This window comes from Rhagoletis zephyria, unplaced genomic scaffold (genome assembly GCF_001687245.7).
Source record: "Rhagoletis zephyria isolate East Lansing unplaced genomic scaffold, Rhagoletis_zephyria_1.1 Rzeph_scaffold_00068, whole genome shotgun sequence".
In the NCBI taxonomy this organism is placed as follows: Eukaryota; Metazoa; Arthropoda; class Insecta; order Diptera; family Tephritidae; genus Rhagoletis; species Rhagoletis zephyria.
In genome coordinates this window covers 125,627-142,609 of record NW_016157152.1, presented here as the reverse complement: position 1 = coordinate 142,609, position 16,983 = coordinate 125,627, and the positions used below count along the sequence as shown (strand labels likewise).

Here is a 16,983-nt window from a genome sequence, read left to right as displayed (position 1 = left end):
AAGCGTGCGCCTCTATGGGGTCTGTCCATACGGACAAAGGCATCAGTTGAGTTGGGTTTTGTGAGCATGCGAAGAGATATCACGAGTCTTGGGATGTCTCTCCGCATGCCGGACACTCATTGGGCACATCTGCATCAAGTCTGCTCAAGTATGAGTTCAACCTACTGCAGTAGCCAGAACGAAGTTGGGCTATTGTGGTGCGGGTCTTCCGAGGCAGACAGTGTTCTGTCCCGTCCACGTTAGGTGATTGCGTGCCCAGAACGGCATTCACAGGTCGAGAGTCTACATAACTTGAGACCGACTCCCTGTGAATGTCGTTCAGGGCCTGTCTGTATGCGGTTGGGTCCAGCGGTTGTTTAATGAACCTCTGGACTTCGCCCGTCAGTTCGTATCTCTGACATGCCTTGGCGAGGGCTCCTCTGCAAGCAAGTGTCTGTTCGGGTGTCAAAGTCTGTGGCTCCCTACTACGAATTGCTTGCAGAGCATTGTGTTGTGCTCCTTTATAGAGAGCATTTGCGCCTCGTCATGCAGGTGATGTTCTGGCGAAGCTGGGCTATTGTGGTCCGAGTCTCCCGAGGAAGACGAAGCTCCGTCTCGTCCACGTAAGGTGGTTGTGTGCGCAGAAAGGCATTCACAGGTCTGGAGTCTACGTAACTTGGGACCGACTCCCTGGGAATGCCGCACAGGGCCTGTCGATATATTGTCGAGTCAAGGGGCTGCTTTACAAACCTCTAGACTTGGTCCGTTAGTTCACGCGGGAAGTTTTCCTTGATATCGAATTCAAGCGATTATCGGAATTTCTCTGGCAGCGCTTCGATTTTCGATGAATCACTTTCATGTGTTACTTCATTCGTGGTTTCTGCTTCCTCATTTTCTTTCTTATTCTTCACTCGATGATTCTTGGCCCGAACTTACACTAACGAACTCAGCCTTGCAAAATCCCTGCACGGTGTTGGTAGATTACATGGCAATCCGTGCACAGTGCAAGAGTTTTGTAAGACTTAGCGAATGCCTGTATTGTTCGAAAACTTTTATAATTTTCGTAAAATATCAGAGCGAAGAATGCTGAAATGACGTGGCTTTGTTGCTTGCTAGTCATGAATGGTCATGAAAATGCGCGAAATAAGCACACAGGCAAATACACACAAATAAAAGACGCCATGGTATGCGTACCAAAAATTTTTCCACTTGCCGAAGGAGGTGCTGGTACCAAACCTTACGTTTCTATGTATAAATTTAGGGGATGCTCATGATGCTCCTATTTTACTCTAGAAGTATTGTGTACATACATATATTAATCAAACAACTTGTTAAGTATCCTAAGAACATTTCAAATTTAAATTATCTAAAAAAATCGCACAAGCATGGCAACAGTAGCTTTTTATAAAAATCACCAATATTTTTGCCAGTTTCACAGCGCTCTAATAGCGCATTTCAAGGTCATTGAGCACCCTGAATTGGTTGCAGTAAAAAACTGAAAGTTGGTATAGGTATTACAAATATCAAAAGGAAAAAACTAAGGGGGTGCCCCGTTTTCTAGGATGAAAAATTTTTTCCCCATACAAAAATACAATCAAATTCCCATTCGAAGATTCCTTTTTGGTATACGTATGTTTTTCAAATTGGAGCTAATCAATGTGCTTTGGAATCAACTAGAGAACAGTTTTTTTTAGGCATTCTCGTTTAAGCATACGCTTTAATACCCTTTAGAATAAATTTATTAGATATGCGTTTATGTAAAATATCTGCACATTTATCATATGAGTTTTTTCTTAATTTCGATTTTTTTATTCACGAAATTATTTGATTAAAAAGTAAAAGTAAAGTAAAAACCCGGAAATATTTATCCAAACAATTGAAATACATATGTATATGTTTTAGAAATTGTTTACCAACTTGAAACTTGCACTTCATTTTTTTTTTAAAGATTCTGATTAGAAAGTATGAAATTTTGGTGAAAATTTGCAGAATTTTGATAAATTTTGTACAAACTTTGAAATGTAAATTTATATGGTGTTTGTTGTATTACCAGCTAGACTTTTGTAAAACAAAATAATAAACATTAAATAAACAAAAGACAAATAGCCAAAAAATCGGTCAAAATATCCCACTCCTATTATTTTGAGGACAACTGTATATAAAAAGGAAAGGTTGCGGTTTTTAACAACAAAGCAAACAAAAAATAGCTGTTCCCAAAACTTTTGAATATGAATTAGACATAATGTTTGCTTTACTATTAATCTAAATAACTTTATTTCATTCAATTGTCTTTTAAATGAAAGTCATTATGGCTATTCATCTAAACGCGTAAAAGCCTCTTAACCCCGTAAGCCTCATAAATAAACCGATTTTCCATGCAAAATTAAGTAAGTTGACGAGGTTTATATGGTTACAAGGCATTTACGCATTTAGATGAATTGCCCTAATATTTTAATAGTTTAATTTACTGTAAGCGTTATTCAAGCGCGAAAAATTAAAGGCAAATATCCGGTTAACGGTGTTTCCTGAATTTTAAAATTAAGAACCGTTTTTTTTTTTTCAAATTGTCTCTTTTAGAACAACACCCAGTAAACATACAATGTTGGCTTTAAAGAAATGTAATAGCCGCGTGTGTCTTATGATAGATTCAGAAACAGCTACCAAATAAAACAAACGCCAGCTACAACATTTCAGTATTTTGTATTACTTTCCGTTTTTTCACAGCTACCACCAGCAGTTAGTACAAGCATATACTTACCCTCTTAAGCGTAAAATGTTCGGTCCTTAAATGTTCTGGTATTTCCAGCTCTTGTCTGAACACCTGTGGTTGCACGCTTTGTCGGAAACCATCAAGAACCCCCTTGAAAGTAAATTTTTTCATTTTCGTGTAAGTACAATTTTACTTTGAAGCGCTAACGACTCGTTTGATTTTCGAGTTCTGAAAGTAAAACACAATACAATGTAGAAATTAACGTTTATGAAAAAGTTGTGTTATCAATACGTTCGTATGTACTAGGGATGTTGCGAATGTGGAATGCGAATGTGGAATGCGAATGCGGATGCGAATATCTAAAAGCTAACATCCGCGGATGCGGATGCGAATGCGGATGTCAAGTATTTTTAAGAAACAATTAGAATCTAGCATAATGGCGAGATCGTTGTTTAAACAGCGCTTACAAGCCAAACCAGATGTGTCAGGTTTTTGTAAAGCTTTTTAAAAATAATTCTTCATTCCCATTCCTTCGGCTGTTTCAGAATTTGGGGAATCTGTAACTTCATCAGCGTTTTTCGATTTTAGTTTTTGTAATTCATTTTTAATCCTTTCTTCTGCGACTGGTTTGAACAATTTGTGCTTATAGCGAGCTAAATAAGTGGATATGGAAAGGAGAGCTGTCAAACTATCGACGATACTATCGATAGTATCGATAGTCTGGTCACATGAAATAACTATCGATAGTTTTAGTAGTAGTAGTAGTAGTAGTAGTAGTAGTAGTAGTAGTAGTAGTAGTAGTAGTAGTAGTAGTAGTAGTAGTAGTTCTTTATTTAGCCGTAGCTATTTAAAACTTTCAGGTACAGTTTAGAAATACAAAATGTATCTTAAGAATAGTTAATTGACTTATTGTGAGCTATAATGTTCTCTAATATGATATATTATCAGTCTTTTAAATACATTAATATTTCTTTCGTTTTTTATATTGCTTGGCAATTCATTGAATAGTTTTAGACCTTTATACATTAAAACATTTTGTGCCTTATTGGATTTATGAAATTTGATTCTAAAATCATTCTTGTTTCTTAAGCTGTAGGGTTGCGCATCTCCCACATATGTTATTTGACTCGTTAAGTACTTTGGTAATAGATGATATTTCATTTTAAACACAAAAAGGAGTACGTTCATAGTGGTTCTTTGATTAATATTTAACCATTGCAGTGTGTCTAGCATATAGGTGATTGGCGTCAGCCTGCTACATAGTAGTATACACCGCATCCCTTTGTTTTGTAGTTTTTGCAGCCTGTTTTTCATCTGTGTTGATCCCAGGAATAAAATGGTTGAACAGTAATCAAAGTGTGGCTTGATCATTACATTAAATATCTTCACGGCGCTGCTGACAGATATATTTTTGCGAATTCTTCGAAAAAATCCAATTTTTTTTGAGATTTTCCTGCAGATGTAATCTATGTGTTTATCAAAATTTAGCTTTTTGTCAATGACAATGCCGAGATATTTTATTTCATCAACTCTATCTATTATTTCATCGTTAACTATAATATTATCTTCAGATTCGCCATTGATCACAATTGCTTTCGTTTTTTTTACGTTGAGTTTTAGCTTGTTCATATTAACGTAGTTATAGACAAATTTCAAATTATAATTCAATCTAGCTATACACTCCTGACTTGATTTTCCAGACGTATATAATAGTGTGTCATCTGCAAACTGACAGATTTTAACTCCTTGTAGTATATTTTCCATATCATTAATGTATATTAAGAACAGAAGAGTACCAAGCACGGCACCCTGTGGCACGCCTAGTGTTATTTGTGCAGGCTCTGAGATGCCCTCTGCGACTTTCGTGCGTTGCCACCTGTTACTCAAGTAGCTTCCGAACCACTGATTTTCCACACCATCAATTCCGTACCTTTTCATTTTCTCTATCAGAATAGACCTGTCTATTGTTTCGAAGGCTCGCTTGAAGTCCAGAAATACAGCGGCTATGCAGTTTCCTTCGTTCATTTCTGACTTCCAGTGCGAAATTACCAAATTTAACGCTGTCTCACAGCTATGTCGCTGCCTGAATCCTGACTGGTTTTCGGATATCAGTTGATTCTCCTCCATATAGTCTTCCAGTTGCTTGTGTACGACTTTCTCAAGTATTTTACTCTCGGTCATTAACATGTTGATTGGCCGGAACTCTTCTGGATTAACCGCGCTTTTTACTTTTTCCACTGGTACCACCATGGACATTTTCCAGCACTTATTTTATAGTTCATGTTCACCTTAGCTTCAACATCGGGCATATTAGTCACTACATAGTCGATCAATGTAGCACTAGTGTTTGTAACTCTTGTTGGTTCTGACACTACTTGCGTGAACGCATTGTCTGAAACTGCTTGAAAAATTTGCTGCTTGTATGTGTTATTTACAAGCCAATCTATATTAAAATCACCCATTATTAGCGTTTCACCAGCGGTATCACTCCATTGATCTATTTTTTCGTTGAAAAAATCACAAAATACTCTTTCTGGGCAACTTTGCCTATCTGGCGATCTGTACAGACCAACCAATGTCAATTTTATATTTTTACAAGTTACTTTTATAGTCAGACACCATATACTTTTTCCGATTGCAATTTCTTCTATTATTTCAAATTGCCACTTCGTGCTTACATAAAAAAGTACTCCTCCTGTATGGTTCGATATACTATCACATCTCACTAATTTATAGTCACTGAGTTCTATTTCATTATTTTGCACACTATTTGTCACATGGGATTCAGTTACACAAATAAAATCGAATTGTTCATCAAATGAGATGGCTTCGAGCTGGTTGAAGTGCGCCCTGATACCGCCAATGTTCAAATACAAACAATTTATATTAGACTTTAATTGCTAATACTGAATCCTTTCAGATTCAATTTTTAATTTTTTTTGTAAAGATTGGCAACAAGTGTCTCTGCAGTCATGATTTACACATAAGCTACCCAGATTAAACCTTTGTTTTGCTCTCACACAATTCACACATCTCAACAATTCAGATGTACACTGATGATGCGTATGGCCCTTTTCGCCACACTTGGCACATATTTGGTCATTTTCCTTGCATCCTGCAGCTTTGTGATTAAAGCCCCAGCACTTAAAGCATCTTAAAATATTATTACTCTCATATACTTTGCATCTATCCCATTCAACGTTTATTTTTTTTAAACTCATAACTTTTTCGAAACCTTTTCCGCCGATTTCCAGCAATGCATTGTGCACCGCTGGATTTTTGGGTGATTTATGTACTTTTAAGCACTTCATATAGCTATCCTTCAAATTGTTTTGGCTTTTTATGGCGTTTATGATTACCTCTCCATCTAGCACTTCACTCAGACCACTTATTAAAATTTTTGGTTTTCTCATAGTTGGTAATTGGATATCATATTTTTCGCTCACTTTTTCTTTAATGTCGTTAACTAATATTTTTCTTGCTTCATCGCTATCGCAACGTATTGCCACTGCTCCGTTTTGTCTATTAGCTATTCCGCTCACTCCAACACTCAATTTTGATGGCTGAATTATTGTTTTTACTTCTTTTTTCGTTACTTCACTTTCTTGATTTGTTTTAGGCTTCAATATGACAGGTGCTTTTCCCGCCGCTCCACCTTTTAGTTTGTCTGCGTAGGTCGCTCTTACTTCGACCTGGCTCTCTTTATTTTTGTCTGTGATTATCTTTTTAATTTGCTTTACAGTTTCGTTCACTTTACTTATTTTTTCTTCAACGATATTTTCACATTTTTTTCCATTTTCTTTAATCAACTCAATTAACTCTTTGTAACTATTATGTGCACCTTTGATATAGTCAATGCATGTATCACATAAAAACTTCAAGTTCGAATGCTTCAACAAGGCATCCGTCTCATACTTGGAGAAGCCAACACATTTAACGTGAAACACACCTCCACAAACACCATTACACGGGATAGTGGCCTCCCGCGAGCCACTTTTACATTTTCCACACCTCAACTCCATGTCAGTGCCTCACTTTAATGGTCATACCACCATTAAGTCATTAAATGTAATAAAATGCGTCCTTTTCGCTTTTTTCTTTTTTATTTTCAAGTGTATTTATTTTTCTAAATTCTCCGCTCACAAAACACGTCTAACTCAGTTCGCTGCGAATACATTATACCAGTATAGTAGTAGTAGTACTATCGCCACTATCGTTTCAATGATAGCGTATTCTCTTTCCTTGCTTTTGACATTTGCACGTATTGGTTCAAAGAGAACAAAACTTGGCAGCATTATTTCCTGAACGAACGAATAAAGATCACCCAGGACGGGGTACGAGAAAAAAGTATTTTTATTTTACAGTGACGTCATTTTTTCGCCGCCATGTGAATGAAACGGAATTAAACCGCGAGTGTGAATTAAATAACCGATTAAAAAATTACGTTATCAACTATTATTTTTTTCTCAAATGCAATTACAAATACACGGTTGCCGTGCTGGGTGATCTGTTTAGTTGGTTCATGGCATTATTTCTAAGAGCATCATTTTATATTTTAAGCGTGGAAATAGCAGAGGTTACATTGCCGTCTTAAGAGCGTGCCAGACGTGGCAACGCAGTATATTTCAAAAGACTGTCAAATTGAGAAATTTCAGAAAGCAGTTGCATGAGCAGTGGCACCTTGCATGTAAAGTATTTTTCGAAAGAAATTTGTTTATTTCCGAAAGGCGAATTGCAGGGAAAATTTCTGAAATCGCTTTTTAACTGTTTACACGGCGAATGAATTTCTATCAATATTTCTCGATACTAAAATGCAACCGTGAGCCTTTAAAATAAACAATTTTATAATAGCAAGATAACGAAAAATAAATGGATTTAGAAAAACATATGTATGAAATGGGTCGATACTATCGATAGTCACCCTTAAGACTATCGTAAAACATCGATGGACTTGACCATCGATAGTTTGACAGCTCTAATGGAAAGTAAATTATTCTTTTCCAGGAATGAAAATTTTGAACAAAATTCTGTTTTCAAAGTCGTGACTGTCAGCCGAATCTTATCAGAAAAGCAGCCCGTTTTTTATAAGCATTTGAATCTCAGGTAATTCTTATCTTATTAAAGGTTGATATTTGCAAGTGAAGAAATTTCTCAAACACTTTTGACAATACTGGGAGAATACTAATTGCTCTAAAGTGTTCAGGCTCAGTAGGGTTATTTACTTTGGGTACCGGTATAACATTGGCAGTTTTCCAAGTGTTGGGAAATATCGAGGATGTTATTGAATGATTTATTATTATGTTTAACTGACGGTACTCTCCAAGGAAGAATAATCTTTAAAAATCTGACATCAATCCCGTCAATACGAACATCATTTGATTTTATTGCAGAAAAGCATCTTATTATGTCTGCATCAGTCGCCATCTAGAATTCGAACTCCCTTTCTAAACTATGGTATAGCTTCGGATTGCAGTGAAAATTTCTGCTTTGATTGTCTTTTACAGAGGACAAGAAGAAATTGTTCATTGCCTCTTCATCAAGGCCGCACTCATTATTTTGATTGCCAGCGACGCCTAAGGATTTTAAGTTCTTCCACAACATTTTGGTCGGAACGGAACTATTAAGTTTCGAAGAATAATACACCTTTTTACTCTCACGCGTAGCCGTCGTCGCTTTATTTCTGGCCCTACGACAATTTGCAAGGGTATATGCATCTCAAACAAACTATTTACAAATATATTAAACTGTTATAACTTGTCGTTGACATCTGCAAGATACCATATGGGTATTTCCATATGTCGCATACGTGACAGTCGTACGTTTCAATGTGATACAAACAAGGAATACCATTTGTTTTCTTTAACTTTTTTGGGCCATTGTATAGCACATAATTAGCTCTATATTTAACCGAAAAATGAAAACAATCGAACTGCTTGGTCCTGAAATATAAGCATTTAAAGAGAATGTCGTTACGTGACAAAAAATGGAAGTAGATTTTTTCTTTTCTTACAAAATCGCAGAACTCTGCGAATTGTGGATGGCTATTTTCATGAAACTCATTTTAATATAATTTGGAGCAATTCTAGTTGTTTTTAGAGTTTTTTGAATTAATGCAACTTGTTGCAATTTTCTTTTACAACCGTCACGTGACATAATATTCCATCGTTATATTTTTGTTAATATTGCTTTTAAATGCATTTTTAACGCAAATAAAACAAGTATTTTATGTAGAATATACTTTATATTTTGACTTCAGCGCCAATTCAGGGTGAATTTGTTGGAAATCTATGATTTATTATGTTTCAACTACATACGCCAAATTCGAACCAATTCGGACCATAAATACGGTTTTTCGAAATATCTCAACCTTGGCGCCACCTAGGAAGACCATTTTACGCAAACATGATTCTACTTACATAGCCAGTATATATTTTAAAAAGCAGACAAATCGGTCCGCAAATACGTTAGATATAAGACTTTTATTTTTTTTGTCGTGGTGGACCTTCCGGTGGAAACACCCATACGCTATCCCAATTCATGGAAGAAGCTCCTTTATGTAAAGCGGAAATATCTATATTCTTGAAATCTCTAAATAATATTTCACGCGCTACATCTGTCTTCCTTAGGTCACGGTACGGAAAAAAGTGCTTAGTTGTCTTTCATCTACATACATATAAATGTGAAAAATCTTCTAATTGGAAACCATTTTCTACCAGATTTCTAAATCCCATTGAATGATTGTTATTTTGCGTAATGATTTTTAAAAGGATCAGTGTGTTTGTCTGCCGTTAGGTAGCGCAGGGATTGAGAGTAGAGATGGGCATGGGACTAAATACCACCCCGACGCTCGCGGGCCTCGAAATCTATCTCTAAAAATATTCACATGGCTTTCAAAATAATTATTTTTTTTAATTTTTGCTGTTCTTTTGCGCCTCAATAAAACATAAAAAGTGCATATTTCATACAAATTTTTTAAGGAAGGTTTTCTGAATTTGCGGAGGTTGAGGTTTTATCGGGAGTATCGGGAGCCATTATAAAATCAGTACCGTGGGTCCCGCGGTCCCGATATCCCGCGCCCATCTCTAATTGAGAGCTATCCTTAAAATTTACGGTCAGGTTTGCAGGTTTTGGAGTTCTTCTTCTTGAGGATTTTATTTTTCTCGAGAAAAAAATCCTCCAATTCTAAACACTTCGGGAGTACAGTTTTCATCGAAAATTTGGGACTAGGAAATCCGAACTTCGAAACAGCTGTTTCTTACATTTTTGATAGTTCTCGCGGGCGTAAATTATTTGAAAAAGTTTTATATTTTCAGAAAAAGTTTAAAGATTTGTGAAAAAAACAGGAAAAAAGTCCACTCTGGGTCATTCGATCCCAGAAATATGCAGGAAGGAGCGCTTGTACAAACTGTTATACCATTGCATCATTTACTTTCCACCTTAAGTGGCGGTCGCTGTGGTGTATTGGTTAGCAGTGCGCGCTACCACTCCGCAGGGCCTGGGTCAAGCCCGGCTCAAAACAACAACAAAAATAAAAATAAAGTTTTCCTAATAGAGGTCACCCTCCGGCAGGCAATGGCAAACCTCCGAGTGTATTTCTGCCATGAAAAACAGCTTCTCATAAAAATACAATCCCGTTAGGAGTCGGCGTAAAACTGTAGGTCTCTCCCCTTTGTGTGACAACATCAAGGCGCACGCCACAGATGGGAGGAGAAGCTCGGCCAAACACTAACACGCATATGTGTAAGCGATCTATTATTCTATTATTATTATGGTCGGTTTTAATGAAAATTAATTATTCGCAGGTAACATTAAATCGGTTTGAAGTAGAGCTGGAAAACAATCGATGGCACTATCGATAGTACCGATATTTTTGAATTTCCACCACTATCGATGTTTTTTCTGTCACTAACGAAAAATATTTTATAAAGTATTACACATTTTCGGCTCTATTGATGAATCCATCAAATGTGATTGTCTAGACCAGAGGTGGGCAAAGTGGCTCCCAGGAGCCTTTTGCACTTAGGAGCCGGCTTGGCACATTTAGGTGCTGGATGAGGGGTAACACCAAGAGCCAGCATGAAGGGGGAAGAAGAGCGTGTTAAAATTTCTTGTACTCTGACTGTCATTACTAATATATATCATGCTTTTAATGTATTTTTCACAACCCCTTTATCCTGAGAACTGATTTACCTCTTGCGTAGCACTTGCTGGCCCACTGAATGCTTTAAGAGCCAAAAATCTGCCCACCCCTGGTCTAGACAGAGAAATAATTTTACGAATATTTTATGGAACTGAGACAAGAATGATAGAATACAAGATTGCGCCAATCGAGCTGAGAGCAACTGGCCGTGACGTCAATAAATACCAGAATGAAAGAATTTGAAAAAGCACCAAATTTTTATTAGTGTATTTTATAGACTTTATATGCATACATAATTTTATTGTAAGGATGCCGATTCAAACTAATAAAAATCAATGTTTCTTGCACGACGGTTGATTTCTTCTGGCATGATTGAAGGTGCTGCCACATATTTTGTTGTCGCTTATGATTGTCACTGTGCCATGATTTTGTTTAAATTTTTGTAAAGTTGGTAAGCAACACTTACGATTGCTATAAATTTTGCTTCCATTTTTTTAAGATTTTCTAATTTGGTGTCTTCAAACTAAAAACAAAAGCACCAAAATCACCAAACTCAAAAATTTTCGCGTTTTGAATACCCACCAAATTTGGTGCGAAAGGCATGAAGTTGGCAACAGGGAATGTAAACAAAAGTATTTTATGACGTCAGCGATTAGGTGGATACTGTCAAATCGACGAAGAGAGGGTTAGCGGTCTGCGAATGGCGCGACCTTTATTTTCTGGATCGTGGAACTGAGATTACCGTCAAATTAAATATGGGTATTTCCAGCGGAAAGTCTACCCCAAAAAAATATCATAGATCTAATTTATTTATGGGCCAATTTGGTTTATTTTTATAATATATATTGGTTATTTAAGATGAAACAATTTGCGAAAAATTGTCTAGGTATGTGGCTGCAGGGTCGAAATATTTTGAAAATCCGTATTTATGCTCCGATTTGTTTAACATTTGGCATGTTTAGTTGAAACGTAGTAAGACATAGATTTGCAAAAAATGGAACTGCTAGGTGGAGCTGATGTCAAAACCTTCTTAAAACTTAGATTTTTAATTTTTTTTAACATCTTAGCATACAAATGCCACGTAACGCCAGATTAAAAATTCCCATATGTAATTCCCTGGCAACAAATTAATTGATACATACTTTGTATAGTAAATATTAATTTAAAATTGTTCGCAGGGGGTTTGTTTCAAATATTGACATTTTGGTGAAATCTGGAATCATAAAACTATTAAATATATACCAGTTCATATTTAAAACTGGACAAGTTATACAAGGTCATCAAATATATAGCCAAACTCGAAATTTTTCTGAGTAAGACTGCATATGTATTTATGTTTATATTTTTAAAAACACCTTTGGAGGTCAGTTTTCTAAAAATTTCGCTTTTAATACTATGCATTACATCACATGTGATATCAGTCACCGTATTTTTACCAAATACAGTTATTAGAGAAAATATGCAAAATGTGTACGGTATGTTTTACAATCCCACCCCAAACGCATACATACATACATACATCTATGTACGTAACTGGGGAAACATTCGATAGTACCTCGATGTTTTGCTTTGAAAACACCGAAAAGATCGATGGTTACAGCTCTGGTTTGAAGCCAATGATGCAAATAAAGTTCTGGAAGTCATAGCCCATTTACGACAAATCGAAAAATATACGGTATTTACTTAAAACAAAATTAGCATAGATCTGCGAACAGTGGAATAACATGAACTGAAGATAGTTTATTAGAGCAAGTTGACTACTCAAGTCTCTAGAACAGGTTCAGAAAAATTTTATCATTATCATAGAAAGTGTTCGTTATTTATTTATCCAAGTAAAATATGAAACTTTCGCTAACTGTATCTATAACAGAATACTTTGCCTTTATTTTAATATAATAAATATTATTTTCTGAAAACCTGTTAAAAAGATATGATCCATTTCATGCGTACTCATTTCCACAAGTGCAAAAAGTTTGTGCTCCTTTTGTCATACTGGTCCCGGGCACTAACAAACCAAACGAACGGTTGTGGTAATGATAATCATCCTGAGCAACACTGAAACAAAACACGATACACAAAACAAAGGAATCATTCCTTTAGTGCTCAGTAAATAAATGTTGCATATGTATGAAGTTAGCAGAATGGCTCAACTACTTCAGTGGATTTATGTGCATTGTATTTTGTGTATTTATGTGTGTATGTATGTGTATTGCAAAATGCCACGACCTAATAATATTATACTCCGCCAACTATTTGAGACAAATAATACGAATGAAATTATATCGATGGTCCTGTGCAGTAACGACACAATTAAAGATTCAAAAAATAAAAACTGTTAAGTGGCTCATGTCTTTAATCCTTGTCGAACCCATGTCTAACCTTTTGTACTTACTTTAGCAACCCTTATTGCATACTTTAGTAAGGAATGGAAATGGATTAGACAAGGATTAGAGACAAGAGCCACTTAACATTAGTAACAGTTTTCGTTTTTTGAATTTTGAAATGTGTCGTTATTGCACAGGACCATCGATATGTAAAAAGGGAAAATGTTAAAGGTTAGGAAAACATGCTGGAAATGTGGAAAGACATTTAAATGCAGTCCGTTTAAAACTATAAGAAAGCTGCATATGATATGCACAATATATTGTAAAAAAGATATGTTATCAAGAAATTGGAAAGCGAACATCGTTATACTTTTAAATAAACTAGTGTTCGCCCAGCGGTTGAAATTCAACCGTTAAAATTAAGGATAGTTTATGTGAGTTGAGTTGAGCTGAAATAACATTAGTTGGAATGGGTTAAGTGGAGGGGAGTTTAGCTTAGTACTTAGCATAACATAACATACCATAACATAAGATTAAATAACATAACATATGCAGCATAACACACCACAATATAACATCGCACATTCTTCAGTTGTATTTCCTTTTTATCCCTATCACTTTCTTCCTCTCTATCGCTTTTAATGTTTATGTTTATCTTCACCTTCATGTTCATGTTCAAGTTGGTTGGAAGTCAAATGACTTTTTTCTGTATTATAATTTATTCAAGAAGTGATTACCAGTTAATTATATAGTTAATCAGGAACCATAGATGTAAATAATAGATTTACTGCGGATAGGCGGGATCGCAAGAAAAGTGGCAAAAAATTGGGGAGTTTGCTACTTGAAAATGTTAAGACCGAGAAAAAATATAGCCTAAAGTGTTATTAAGGACAAAGGAAGTCTGCCAAAAAATATTACGGTCCGATATCTTGTGAACTTAGTAGCAAGTAGCGCTGCAGCCACTATTACAGAAGCGCTTAAGGTATTAAAATTGAAAGCACATCAGTAGACAGCGAGGCGAAGAATTGTCAAATTGAACGCAAAGGCATAATAAAAGAAGGAAAAACCATTTTGATCAAAATACATGTGTGAGAGTGGTAGCATTTTGCCGGATCGCACGAAAACCGGACCGTTGCCTATTGGGATAGGTTAGGCCTTTCAGAATGCAATAAAAAACACATTTTTAAGATTTAATTGAAGGTTAGTTGGTCTTGCAAGACTAAACTAATCGCTTTCAATCAGATGGCCGGTCATGGTATTGGATCAAAGACCCAAATTAAGCCTAAGCGCATCATATAAGGCAAACTGTGAATCACAGTGGTCGGTCAATAATAATTTGGGGTTGTATTTCAAAAATGGTCCGTTAGTACGCATTATGCGTAAGGAACAGTATCTGTTCATATTTCAACAAAATTTGCAAGATGTAGTCGAAAAATGAGAGTTGCTGCTGAATAACACTGGTCGACGGCCAAAATTTACCAGAGACGCCGTTATGAAATTCTTATGTAAAATCACCCCCTGATTCCGAAAATCAAGGTTATTTTTAATTTTATGGTACCGTTTTTGAGATATTTGCAATTTACCGTTTTTGCAAAAAAAAAAAAAAATTGGGTCCACTTAATCATATATATCTCAAGAACGAATAAAGCAATTCCAAAACGGTTTGAAGCTTTTAAAAGGTAATAAAATTTTCTATAAGCTGTGCATACAACACTTTTTGCTAGGCCCTGTAGATTCAAAGATAACGAACAATCATTACCGATTTTTTAAATTTTTTTTGTAAAAATATAAAAGAAATTGTACTTTGCGGGGAAGGATCTCGAAAACCTTTTATTTTTTTGCAGATTTTTTTTTCTCCCTAAGCTCTGTTGTATTACAAAAAAAATAAGCTATCATCGAAGAAAATCGATGCAAAACTACGTAAGTTATAAGCGATCAAATAAAATTGTGTTGTAGAAAATTTTATTACCTTTTAAAAGCTTCAAACCGTTTTGGAATTGCTTAATTCGTTCTTGAGATATATATGATAAAGTGGACCCAATTTTTATTTTTTTTGCAAAAACGGTAAATTGCAAATATCTCAAAAACGGTACCATAGAATTAAAAATAACCTTGATTTTCGGAATCAGGGGGTGATTTTACATAAGAATTTCATAACGGCGTTTCTGGTAAAGAGAAAAAGTTGAAATTTGTGGTCCAGTGTAATCACCCAAAACATACTGCATATGTTCGCAAAGACTGGATGCAAAAGCAAAAATTTGCTGATTTGAAATGACCTCCTCAATCCGCGGATATGAATCTCGTCGAAAATTTGCGAAATCAACTAAAAGCGCAGCTTACTAAGTCCGTCCAATGGAGTACATGAGCTCTGAAAGCAAACCAAGGATATATGGGAGGCTATACCTCCAGAATTTTTACAGAGATACAAATAAGGTATGCCAAATTGCATCCAAGAACTAAAAAAAAGCAAAAGTATACTGAACATTGTGTTAACAATTCTTTTTTCGTGAAAATTGTCAAAAAGTTATGAAAAATAGATAAGTGCAAAACTGTAACATACGCCTTAATTTATATTTTTGTCTGCTGGTTTTATTATTGTTGTTGGATTGACTTCAATTCGTTGAGAGGGGAAGTACAGGTGTACCAATAAGAATATACAACAAAACTATGAATGTCGCTAGAACTTGGAAAGATAGCGGCGGCTGATATAAAAAGTGTTACACCATTTTACAGTTTTGCTCGTCACTGTACGTATTCACCCCCACCATTGTTATTAGGTTAGGTAGTTAAATTTTCCTTCCTCTTTGTCTTTATATTAGGTTTCTTTACTTTTATTCTAATCTTTGCCTTTATTCCTGTCTTCTTCTACATATTCAACTTTACTTTCTTCCTTGATTCCTAAACTGCTGCTTAGCAGATTTCTTTAATTCAGTATCAATATTAAAGCATACATTTAGGAGGTATTTCCGCCCCAAACCATGTACATGTACGGCATTAGTATTGGTGTCACTTTTGAATTCATTTTTTCGTTTTATGTTGAACCAATTGTATGCACATCAGCATCAAAATACCTTTCTAATGACACATAATTGTTTATACCCTTGAGGTATAGTTTAGCCGTGAAAGGGGTGTAAAGAAAACATGATTGCCTATTTGTATATATAAGATAAAATACCAAAAAACAAAAAACATGTGGTGAGTTTAAGTGTCGTGAATTTAGTTGTGGTGAGTTTATGCGTCGTGAATTTAGTTGTGGTGAGTTGAGGTGTTGTGAATTGAGGTGTGATGGATTCAGAAGTGGGGAGTTAAGGTGTGGTGAGTTGAGGTGTGGTGAATTAAGGTGTGGTGAATTTAGGTGTGGTGGATTCAGGTGTGGGGAGTTAAGGTGTGGTGAGAAAGTTGAGATGTGGGGAGTTGATTTGTGGTGAATTCAGGTGTGGTGAATTCAGGTGTGGGGAGTGAAGTAGTGATGGACTTAGATGTGGGGAATTAATGTGTGGTGAGCTCAGGTGGAGTAAGTTTTTAAGAGGAGGTGAGAGGAGTTGAGGTGAGTTAAGTTAAGGGGTTATGATCTTCATCCTTCATCTTCACCTTCACCTTCACCTTCACCTTCACCTTCACCTTCACCTTCACCTTCACTCTTCATCTTCGTCTTCGTCTTCGTCTTCGTCTTCATCTTCATCTTCACCTTCACCTTCACTTCACCTTCACCTTCACTTCACTTCACCACTTCACCTTCACCTTCACCTTCACCTTCACCTTCACCTTCACACTTCACCTTCACCTTCACTTCATCTTCACCTTCACTTCATCTTCATCTTCACCTTCAC

The 16,983-nt window shown here is 35.9% G+C and overlaps 2 protein-coding genes across 10 annotated transcripts in view; both read right to left on the bottom strand.

Annotated features, from left to right (window-relative positions):
* Nucleotides 1–16,983, bottom strand: part of LOC108371389 (syntaxin-binding protein 5-like) — a 552,451-nt gene that overhangs the window by 466,108 nt on the left and 69,360 nt on the right. For all 9 annotated transcript variants that reach the window (XM_017626982.1, XM_017626947.1, XM_017626939.1 and 6 more), the window contains one exon: nt 2,738–2,917. In XM_017626982.1, the coding sequence (XP_017482471.1) occupies nt 2,738–2,860 (123 nt within the window). In that variant the 5' untranslated portion in view covers nt 2,861–2,917. The remainder of the gene's footprint in view (nt 1–2,737; nt 2,918–16,983) is intronic.
* LOC108371441 (uncharacterized) lies at nt 5,590–6,736 on the bottom strand. Its single transcript, XM_017627008.1, has 2 exons — nt 6,228–6,736; nt 5,590–6,197 (listed from the first exon to the last, which is right to left on the bottom strand). Exons 1-2 carry the CDS (start codon nt 6,709–6,711, stop codon nt 5,590–5,592), a joined length of 1,092 nt encoding a protein of 363 aa, XP_017482497.1. The 5' UTR covers nt 6,712–6,736.

What these genes read in the sequence shown, in the direction of transcription:
- LOC108371441 (XM_017627008.1), bottom strand. Translation starts at nt 6,711, where the DNA reads ATGGAGTTGAGGTGTGGAAAATGTAAAAGTGGCTCGCGGGAGGCCACT. An exon ending in AAAATTGAGTGTTGGAGTGA is followed by an intron (nt 6,198 to 6,227) that starts GCGGAATAGCTA and finishes AAAACGGAGCAG; the next exon opens with TGGCAATACGTTGCGATAGC.